Raw genomic sequence first — 12470 nt, forward strand, 5'->3', positions numbered from 1 at the left:
ATAAAATATTATGTATATGTATGTGTATATATAATATTATATATATATATATATTATATATATATATATGGGTATGTATATGTATATATGTATGTATATATGTATGTATATATGTATATATATATATGTATATATATGTATGTATATATGTATATATATATGTATATATATGTATATATATGTATATATATATGTATATATATATGTATATGTATGTATATATATGTATATATATGTATATATATGTATATATTATGAAATATATCTACATATATATATACACACATACATACATACATACATACATACATACATACATACACACTTATACATGTATATATTTATAATATATGATTATACGCATATACATACATACAAATGACATATATTTGTATAATGAGTGTAGGTTTGTATGTATGTATGTATTTATTTAGTTTTAAACCCTATTTAAGAGAGAGATTGTATGCATGAGTGTGTTTTGTGTTTGATAATTCCCTAACTGCGTTAACTTTTGTAATTAAAGTGAAAGTATTTAAAAGTTGAAAACTATCTCTTTTCAGGGAAGGAGTTGTAGCTTTTCCATCACAATAAGAGATCTCGCATGGCCTGCTGAAACACGCAACAGACCAGCAACAAGTGGATTATTCCTCAAGGGCGTTCGTTACTCCATTATGTCGAGTCAAGATGGAAGCAAGAGTGATTTATTGGTGTCTAATAAACCTCTGACCAATCGATTTGACACCACAGAACGCAACGCCATGTCTCGTTCACCTGTATGTATCAGCCGGCCAGGTAGTCCAGCCGGCGCCACTTCAGCTACTGAGTGGCAGGTGGAGGTCGGCTGTGAGAGGCCGCTGAATCTGAAATGCACAGGCTCACCAGGATCATCGGGCTCGGGCTTTTCCTCAGCCGGAGTCGACGGTAACTCTAACACATTAGTGAAGAATATCAGCGATGATTCAAATGCACACACTAGTCAGGGTATGGCTGATTTGTCCACCAACGCTACCTTTTCCGTGAACACGACGCAGCTGATGGACATCGGCGATAGTATCTTGCATGAAATCTCTGGTGTCTCTGGCCTTCATGACACGTTAGCCAGCCAGTCAGACCCGGGATGCCCAGCGCACAAGTGCAGCGGTCACCACGCACGGAGTGGGGCTTTAGAATCTTCGACTTTGTCACTGAGCTTAGATCGCCTTCCTCGTGTGCTAAGCAGCAGCAGAAACTCTCAGGTGACCCTGCTGGAAGATATAGGTGATAGTATCCTTAACTACAGCAATGGGACAGACGCGGAAGAGGATGTGGAAAGATTGAACAGCAGGCAGGCACAGGACCAGGAGGAGGTCGAGGCAAACGTTTGTGCCAATAATGTCATACAAGATAAAAGCCTTGACCCCAGAGGGCAAGACATACCTGAAGTAGAGTCTGGACAAACTGACATTGAAATTATCATCAATAAATGGGATGAAGAAGTAGAATTGATTTCAGAAAGAGATGAGCACGCACCTAAATGTGAAGAAACTACTACCGACATTGACCAGCAGAGCTTAAACGGAGATTGTGAGGATCATGTCAAACTAAACAAACTTGAAGAGAAACCCAGAGAAAATGCAATATATGATAGCTTTGACAAACTTGTTGACGAATGCAAGTCAGATTTGTTACGTCAGTATAAACGTAGGGGCTCTGCACAGGGTACAGCCATTCAGCCACCTGAAGTGTTTCGCATCTCCGCAAGATGTTTTTCTGCGCCGTCTCTTAAAAATACTGAGTCACCTGTTGCATTCAGCGTTCAAAGCAGAGAACATTCCTTTGATCCAGGTCGTGAAGAGGCTCTTAGTCAGATTGCACCATTACTGCTAACTGCTCTTCCCCATGCTTCTCCTCAAACCATTAATAATTTCACATTGTCACACTGTGAGCTCGAATGCGCAGTGGGAGAGCCGGCAGAAAAGACGCCTTGTTCATCAGTCTATCCAGATACCCTTCTACAGAGTAGTCCTGAAGGTCAAATACAACTGAAAAAATCTACGCAGGATCAGGACAATCTTTCCACATCCTCGACGTCCTCTGATCCCCAGCACAATTCCAATGACGGCCGAGAAGATGAAGCAACTAATACCAGACTAAATGACCAGAACCATAATCTAATTGTGTGTGAGAATGAATTTCTGGGTCATAACTTTGGTACTTTTCAAGGGAAGATTGGGCCTAATAGCAGTTCAAACGAGAATAGTATCCAAGAAAATGATTATCATAGTTTCAGCAGTAATGATGAAAACAGAAATGGTGAAAAGAGGGAGTATGTCGATGGTGTGATTCGACAGATCAGTTCTACAACCAATCAAGCTAATGGTCACAAAGGTGAAGGTGATTTCAGTGAGCAGTGCATTGGTGAAGAAAAGGAAGGGGTTAGTCTTACCAGTGACGAAAGTGAGTATTATGATAGTCCGTGTAAGGATGTTTGTATTCACAGTGAATTATTCTGTGTAAAACACGAGGAAAGTGGAGAGACTGGTGACTGCAGTGAAATTTACAGTAAAGAGAGTGAGCAACCCAGTGTATCCAGTGAAGAAAATAGACAGACCAGTGTATTAAGTAAACATATCATTAAAGGAAGTGATAACACTAGTATATCACATGATGAAAGTGAAGGAGGTGAGTTCAATGCATCTGATGTTAACGGTAAAGTGTATAATGAAGAAAATGAACAGATAAGTACTTTCAGTAAAAGAAGTAAAAAGATGGGCCATTTTTTTTTTTTTTTTTTTTTTTTTTTTTTTTTTTTTTTTTTCTTTTCCCGTAAGGTGAAAATTAGATAAATCGTCAAAAAAATTAAAAATAAGATAGGAGGGACTTTAAATGCAAAAAAAAAGGTAGGAAAAAAAAAGGGTCCAAAAACAAGGGAAATTTCCTGGACCGTCCAACAAGAGCGAACAAAGGAAAAAAAGCCAAAAAAAAAAACCCCCCGTTTTTGTATCCCCGGGAAACAAAGAGGGAGGAAAAACCGTTCCACCCCCCAAAAGTGATCAATCGATTTTCCGGCAAGGAAAAGGGGGCCTTAAAACCTGAAAACAAATTTTCCCCCCCAACCGCAAAAAGAAAATTTAAGTGTTCCCTGAAAAAGCTTGGGCAAAAAAACGTCCCTTTTTTTTTAAAGAAGTTGTATTAAAAAAGGAAAACCAATAAACCCCAAAAAAAAAAAATTTTAATATTCCTAAGGCCCCTTACGGACGTGGAAAATAATAAAAAATCATATAATTATTAAAATATTTTTTTCTTTTTTTAAAAAAGGTCTTTTTTCCAAATAAAGCAAAATATGGGGGCCCCTTTGCCCATTAAAAATTTTAAACCTTGGAAAAACTCAAATTGAATATTGTGACTCCTCCTTTACATGCAAAGGCATGAAGAGAAAAGAGGGACCCGCGGATTTTTCAAAAGCCCCGGGAAAGGAAAAGGAAAGTGTGCGGGCTGGACAAGGGGCCCACTTCTAATGTCAAAATTTGGGGTTCTCGAGTATTTGGGCAAAAAACGGTTGATAAAAATTTTGTTTTCCCAACCAAGAAAACGCCGCTCTGAAACCGGGAAAAATTACTTTTTGAAAAAAAAAATTAACTATTTAATCCTGTTAATAAAAATTTCCTCAGGTTAGGCAGTTGCTATTATTTTTTATTAAACATAAAATTTTTTTTTTTTTAAAAATTTTTTTGATAAGAAAAAAACCCCCGTAAAATTAAAACCATAGTACTTAAATATCGTGTAATACTCCTTGTTTGCAGATAATAAGGGGGGAAGGGGGGTAAAATTTGGGGGGAAGAATTTTCGCGGGCGGGACAAGGAAACCCTTTAATTTCCGTTCGTTTTGGAATTGCGCAATTATGTAAATAAAGAATCAGGCCAAAGTGCGGGAAACGAAATGTTGCAAAAATTTTTTTTTTAGGGGATTCGCTTCATTGGAGAAGGAAATAATGTTGCAAAAATTTTTGTTTAAAAAAAAGTAACAAAAAGTGATAAGTAAATAAAGAAACCCGGTTAAATATTTTAATGAATTTAATTGGGGGGGAAAATGAAAAAAACCCCGCTCCGGCCCAAAACCCTTTAATTTAAACAAAAAAATTTTCCTTTTCCCAATAAAAAACCAACAACAAAAAACGAAAAGGGGGCAAAAAAAAAACCCACCACAAAACCAACCAAAAAACACACAAAACCAAAAAACCTTATAAAAAATAATATAAAATTAAACCCCCCTATAAAATAATAAAAACCATTATAATATATATATAAAAAAAAAAAAAAAAAAAAAAAAAAAAAAAAAAAAAAAAAAAAAAAAAAAAATAAAAATAAAATATAAAATATTAAATTAATATAAAATTTAAAAATTATATTAATATAAAATTAATAATAATATTATTATAAAAATATATATAAAATATATATATAAAATTAAAATTTTAATTTAAATATATTTATATAAATAAAATTACAATATATTATATAAAAATATAAATTATATTAATAAAATTTATAAATATATTATATAATTTAAATATACTTATATATTATTATAAATTAAATAATAATTTAAAATTATTACATATATATATTATATATAATATTAAATATATATATATATATATAAAATATAATAATATATATTATATAATATTTTAATTATTTTAAATATATATTTATTAATATATATAAATTTTATAAAATATATAATATATATAATATATATTTTTTATAAAATTTTATTATATTTATTACATATATATATTATTACATAAAATTTATATTATTATATATATTATATATTATATATATATATATATATTAAATACAAATAATTATATATTTTAAATATACATATATATAATATTATTAATTTTAATATATATATTAATTATAATATATATATATTTATATACATATTATATAATAATAAAATTATATATATATATATAATATATATCTTAATATATTATTATATTATATATATTAGTATATATATAATAGGGGGCCGCGGTGGCCGAAGGGTTAAGCGTCGGACTCAAGACTGTCACGACGGCAATCTGAGTTCGGGGGTTTTCGAGCCCCGACCGCCGCGTTTTTTTTCCCCTTTGGGCAAAAACTTACCTCATTCCCCACCTAGCCACTGGGGGCCCAAAATCAGCCAAGTCAGTCCCGGGGTAAATAGAGATGGGACTCGGTAAAAAAAACACCGGGCGGGAAGGCAATGGGAAAAACCCCCGCCTAAATTGCCCAAAAAAAATCATGGAAGCACATGATCGTCAAGGGTGCGGTGGCGAAGGTTTGAGCGTCGGACTCAAGCTGTCACGACGGCAATCTGAGTTTGAGGGTTCGAGTCACCCACCGCCGCGTTGTTTCCCTTGGGCAAGGAAAATTCACCTCGATTTCTGCCTAGCCATGGGTGGGGCCCAACCAGCTCAAGTCAGTGCTGGTCCCCCGCCCGGATAAAAAAAAGAGGAATGTTCCAAAAAAGGGAACCGGCACTCTCCCTGGAAAGGAATGGGGACCCTACCACGTACTCCCCAAAAGCACACAACGGAAAACTGCAAATTTAGTATCATGCTGTGACCACGGCGGGTCAGACATGAACCTCCGTTAAATATAGATATATATATTATTAAAATATTTTATAATATATATAATATATATTATTACATATATATTATATATAAATATTATATATATATAATATACATTATATATATACATTATTTATAATTATATTAAAATATTATTCATATATATATAATAATATATATATAATTTTATACTTATATTAATATATAATTACATAATATTAAAATATATATTATAAATTAAAAAATATTATATATTATAATATCAATTATTATTATATATTTAATATATTTATTATTATAATATATATTATTTAATAATTTTATTTATATTATTAATATATATATAATTATTACATTTATATTTATAATATATTTTTATAATAATTTTTATTATAATAATTATTATTATAGTATATAATTTTATATTTTTTTTTAAAAATTATTTTTTATTATATTTTAATATTTTTACTTTAATTTTATTTTTATTTTTTTTTTTTTTATTTTAATTTTTTTTTTATTTTTGTTTTATTGTTTTTTTTTTATGTTTTTTTTTTTTATGTGTTTTTTTTGTTTGTTTTTTTTTATATATTTTTTTTTTTTTTTTTTTTTTATAAATTTTTTTTTTTTTTTTTTTTTTTTTGTTGTTTTTTTTTTGTTGTGTGTTTTTGTTGTGTTTTTATTTTTTTGTGTTTTTTTTTGTTGTGTTTTTGGGAAAAAAAAAAAAAAAAAAAAAAAAAAAAAAACCCCCCCCTCCCCTTTGGTGTATTGTTTTTTTTGTATTTGTATTTACATTTGTGTTATTTAATAATTAAAGTTTATGAAATAATTGGGGTGTAAAAAGTAAAAAAGAAATTTAATATAAAAATGAAAAAGGGGAATGGTATATTGTTTGTTTTTATAATTTTTAGTGAAAATGTTGGTTTTAATTGTTTATGGGGTATTTACCACCAAACAAACAAACCCAAAACCAACACAAAACAAACAACCCCCAACAAACCCAACACCAAACTAACATTGTGGGGCGCGGGTGTTTATTTTGTTTTGGGGGGAACTGTTGTATGAAAGAAGTTTAATCAATTGGATTAGGAAAGTAGAAAATTGGTAACTGTAGGGGGTTCAGGGGGGGGGGGACATTAAGGGGTATAAATCCCAGAAAGGGGGCGGGGGGGGGAATTTGGACATCAAGGTCTTAGGCAAGGGGGAATGGGTTTTTTTCCTCGGGGAAAAAGAATTTTGACGTGGATAGGAGGGCGGGGAAAAAAGGGTGGGATTTAAGGGGCCGTTAGTGCGGTCCCCCTTTTCCTGGGCAATTTATCCCCGGGGGGGAAAAATTTCCCAAAAACTTTGGGGGAAAAAGGGGGGGTTTTTTTTTTTTTTTGGGCACGTCAAAAATTTTTTGCTATCCAATTTCATTTTTACAAAAACCCTAAAGGAAGTTGCCGCAAAAAAGGGGGGGCCCTTTGAATAAATAAAGGGTAAAAATTTTAAAAATTTTAATTTTGGGGTTTCTTTGTTTTGTTTCTTCTGTGTTTGTTTCTTCGGTTATTGTTTTTTTGTTATGTTTTTTGTGTATGGTTTTATATATTATGTGTATAAAAATGTATGTTATATTGATTTAATTATATATATGTTGCTATATGTGTATATATAGTGTATGTGTTAGATACACACCATCACACACAACCACAACACACACACACACACACACACACACACACACACACACACACACACATACACATATGTGTGTGTGCGCATGTGTGTATATATATATGTATTTAGACTGATTGTACATGTAATGCAATTGTTATTTTCCAATGGAATTAATAGTGTAATGATGAGGAATAATTGGTAACGTGATAAGAAAAGTATCAGGAGGGAGGAAGAACCCATTAAGGTATAATAACAATGAAAGTGTGAACTGAAGCTCATCATTTGTTTGTTTACATCATACTGGCTCTTTAGTCAAGAATATTAGTTAGGTTTTCAATTCCGTTCATATTCGTGGCGTCAGTTTACTTGCATTTCTCAAGACGTGGATATTTGCAGAGGGGCTGGGAACGCTTGTAACGGTAGAGCATTGGATTATATGGCATGCGTAGTGAGCGGTAACCTGTGTGTTCCGGTTGGGAGAGCAAGTCGTTTAATCACCGTGTATGGACGTGAGGAGTCGGATTCGTGGCGGAGGCGCGGGATGTTCTAGTTGGGTCCGTGGCTCGGGGAAGACTAGTTAGTGATGCAGAGAAGAGTTTGACGGATGCGTAGTAGTTGCGATGTAGGCAAAGTAGATTAGGAATGTCGTGATGCAAGCTGTAGGAGCGGTGTGCATGGGGGCGTGGGTGTTGCACGATCTAGAGGCGGTCCGTGGCGGGAGTGAAAGTGGCGGCGGCAGAAGGAGGAGGGCCCGGGGGGGCGGAATCGAGCCACCATCAGGAGCAGTCAGTCTGAGGCAGTGAGGGGAGATGCCGGTGTTTTTCCTCAGGGGAAGGAGAGAGTAGTGAGCGTGGATAGGAGGGTCCGGGAAGTGTGATTCTAAGTGGCACTGTTAGTGCGGTCCCCTCCATGCTATATCAAGGTGAGTCAGCTTGACCGCTCGGCACGTCTAAGGTGTAATACTCCAATACATCACAAAAAGTTTCTAAAGAAAGTTGCGCTAATATGTCTTATGATATATGTATATATTGTTTTTGCTTTAAACCTTATATAACATTCTTAGTAGCTTTGCCGTTAATCTGATATGCTTAAAGTAAATGTTTCATTACTGGCAATATAAACTCCATAAACTTTAAAAGTATGTATATTCTATTAGACGAGTTGTCATCTGAATCAACAAGCTTTTGAGTTTATTGTGATTAGTTGCCACTTTCATGCATAACAGGATGATGGATAACAATTCTTGATTTAATCACCAGCTGACCGTTAGTTGCCCGAAGATCTTTAGAAGCCCATGTCTTAACTTTCTAGGCTGGTTCATTTTGGTCGCTAGGCTTTATTACGTGTCGGAATGCACGTGGTGTGCCGTGCTGAGTGGAGTGTGGAGTTCACGTTCCAACGCGTTATCGAAACCAGCTCAGTAGAAGGTGAAGGTTTATTACGTAAGACAGGTTATAAGAGGTTGATTTGATTATTAGTCGCAAGCACTGAGCACGCGCCTGTTTGTCTTTACGCAAACACAGTAATTAACCCTCATATACATGCCCGCATAATTACCGAAAGTACACAGAAACCTACTTACCCACATATATATTCACCTGCTCAGAATATTTTACACATCGATCCAGGCAGGTGCTACTTATCATCAACATAACCAGTACAAACCTCTGCATGTTTAAGTTATTGACCACCTTATAGATTATGGAAATACATTTGCTGCGTTCTTCCGCGTGCGCACTTACGCATGGGCAAACCCAAACTCTCTCCTACGCCCTTACCCACAGTCTTAGCCACACTCATTTACACTCACATTCTCACTCACTGGCTTTCATATTCACTCACATTTACAGTTACATTCACATATCCATTCTCACACGCACACGCGCACACACTCACTCTCATACTCACACACACTCACTCACTCACACTCACACTCTCTCTCTCTCTCTCTCCCTCTCTTCTCTCTCTCTCTCTCCTCTCTCCCTTCTCTCTCTCTCTCTCTTTTTTTTTTTTTTTTTTTATTTTTTTGTTTTTTTGCTTTAAACCCCTTTTATTTTTTTAAAAATTCGAAAATTAAAAAAGCCCTTGGCCCGGTTTTAAAATTTTTGATTTTTTTGGCCTTTTAAAAGGTTTTAAATTGTTTTAAAATTAAAAAACGGGGGGGGGGGGGGGGGGGGGGGGGAAAAAAAAAAAAAAAAAAAAAAAAAAAAAAAAAAAAAAAAAAAAAAATAAAAGCCCCCCAAATTTAAAAATTTAAAAGTTAATTTCTTTAGCCCCCTTGTCCATCTAAATCAACGGTTTTTGATTTCCCTTTTAAAGGGTTTCCACTTCCTTCTAACGGGACAGGGAAAACTTTCCTTTTTTAATCACCACAACATTACCCCAAACTTAAACCCTTCCTTCTTTCTCTTTCTTTTTTCCTCTTTTCTTCCCCTCCTTTCCTCCTATATTATTAATTAATTATAAAATATAATATTTATTATAAACATTTATAATTATTTTTTATTACCCAAGTATTTTTTTAAAAAAAAATTAATATATGGGGTAATTAAATAAAAAACCCTATTAAAATATATAATTATTAAAATAAATTTTCACCTCTTTAAATTATTTATATAAATTTTAACATAAATTATTTTAATTATTAATTATATATTATTAAATACATTTTACGTTTTTTAAATTAATAAAAAATTTTAAAATTAAATTTAATATTTAATAATTTTATTTTATATTATATTTAAGTTACTTTTAATTTTATTTAAAAAAAAATAAAAAAACCCCCCCTTATTAATATTAATAATAACTTTTTTTTTTTTATTTTATTTTTTTTTTTTTTTTAATTTTTTCCTTTATAATATATATTATATATATATAAAATATATATATATATATATATTTTTTAAAATATATATCTATAATATTTTTATAATATATATAAAATTATATATATATATAATATATAATATATAATATTTTATTTTAAAATATATTATTTTCCTTTTTAAAATATATATATATCATATATATATAAAAATATATATTACTATTATTTTAAAATATAATATATATTTTAAAAAATTTTAAAATTATATATTATATTTATATTTTTATATAAATATATAGTATATATATTATAATAATTAATATATTATAAATATAATATATAAAATATATATTATATATATTTTCTATTATATTTATTTTAAAAAAAAATATATATTTTTATAATATAAAAATTTTAATATAATATATCAATATTAATATTTATATAATATATATTATAATAATAAAAATTTTAATATTATATAAAATATTATTATATATAAAAATTTATATAAATATACATTTTATATATAAAAATATATAAAAATTTTAAATATATATATATATAAAATAAAACATATCTATATATCAATATTTTAATATAATTATTAAAATTTTAATAATATATATATATATATTAAAAAATATATATTATTTTATAAATATAAATATTTAATATATTTTTAATTATTTTATATATATTTTATTTTAATATATTTTATTTTAAAATATTTTTATATAAAATATATATATTTTTTATTATATTTTTATAAAAATCTTTTCTATATATATATGATATTATAAAATATATAGAATTATATATTTTTTATTTTATATATTATAATAAATATAAAAATATATTTTATTTTTAATATATATTATCTTATTTTTAAATTAATATGTATATATATAATATTTTTATTTTAATATATATAATTATTTTAATATAGTTTTATAATATTATATAAATAATTTTATAATTTTTAGATTATTAAAAATATAGAATAAATAATATTTGAATTTTTAAAAAGGATATAAATAATATATAGGTATTAATATATACGGCTATAATATATTAATATATTTTAAAATTATATATAAATATATATATATTAATTTAAAATAATATATTGATATATAAGATTATAAAAATTTTAAAATTTTTAATATAATATAAAATATTTTAATTTTTAATTAATATTGTTTAAAATATGTAATAAATATTATATATTTTTAATTTATTTTATAATATAGTATTTTCATAATATATATTAAATAGATTTAAAATTTTATATATAAGAAAATATTTATATAAATTTTAATATTTTTATATATTTTTTATAATTTTTATATATTTTTTATATATATATATATTTTAATTTATTATAATTTATTTCAAAAATTTTATATATTTTCTCTCTCTTTTCCCTCTCTTTCTCCCTCTCTCTCTCCCCCTCTCTTTCCTCTCTCTCCCCCTCTCTCTCTCTTCTCTCTCTCTCTCTCTCTCTCTCTCCTCTCTCTCTCTCTTACTTTCACTCACCACACACACGTCCAAGCCAGCTTGCATTCAACCCACAGCTAACCCCCCCCCCCTTCCACACCGCGTGTGAAACCAACATTAAGGATAAAAAAATAGGGGGAACCAAAAGTGGTTCCCCAAACACACACTGCGTTTAAATAAAGAAATAAAGAAGGGCTATTGGGATGAAAAGACTTGTGTTTATCTCAATCGCAAAAAACGACGGGGTTGGCAAAGGGTTTCGAATTGGGGGCCACAAGGGGTTTTTTATGGGTGGGTTTATGAGTGGGGGTGGGGGCGGGAAGGATCATTCCGCTTCAGCGGGATGTTTGGGGGGCCATTGTCACTAATTATTTTCTGGAAAAGGTTTTTTTTAATCATTTTTGCAAGCCCAAAAAAATGGAGTTATGGGAAACCTTTTTGTATTTTCCAGGGGGAAATGAAGGGGAGAACTTAGGGTGTTGATGCAGGAGAAAAATGTTCTGTAAAATATCACACTCACGTACCGAGCCAACCGATCCATCCACTCAGTCCTTCATTCACTCACTATCACTTACTCACTCAAACACCCATCCCCCAACCCACCCACCTACCTACCCATTTAATCACTCACCAACCCACTCTCTCTCTCTCTCTCTCTCTCTTTCTCTCTCTTTCTCTCTCTCTCTCTCTCTCCTCCCTCTCCTCCCTCTCTCCTCCCCTCTCTCCTCCTCTTCGTCTCGGGCCCCCTCTCGTCTCCTTTTCTCTCTCCTTTTCTCCTCTCTCTCTCTGTCTTTCCCCCTCTCTCTTTCTCTTTCCCCCTCTCTCTCTCTTCCCTTCTCTCGTTTTTCCCCCTCTCTCTCCTCTCTCTCCTCTCTCTC

General features: G+C 30.8%; 1 protein-coding gene across 1 annotated transcript in view; it reads left to right on the plus strand.

Annotated features, from left to right (window-relative positions):
* The window catches only part of LOC119588116, a 4152-nt gene extending 655 nt beyond the window's left edge, over positions 1–3497 (plus strand). The window contains exons 2-3 of the mRNA XM_037936828.1: positions 561–2751; positions 3406–3497. Coding sequence (XP_037792756.1) covers positions 672–2751; positions 3406–3497 — 2172 coding nt within the window. The 5' untranslated portion in view covers positions 561–671. The remainder of the gene's footprint in view (positions 1–560; positions 2752–3405) is intronic.
* Positions 3498–12470: the final 8973 nt, after the last annotated feature.

The sequence above is a fragment of the Penaeus monodon genome, chromosome 3 (genome assembly GCF_015228065.2).
Source record: "Penaeus monodon isolate SGIC_2016 chromosome 3, NSTDA_Pmon_1, whole genome shotgun sequence".
Taxonomy (NCBI): Eukaryota; Metazoa; Arthropoda; class Malacostraca; order Decapoda; family Penaeidae; genus Penaeus; species Penaeus monodon.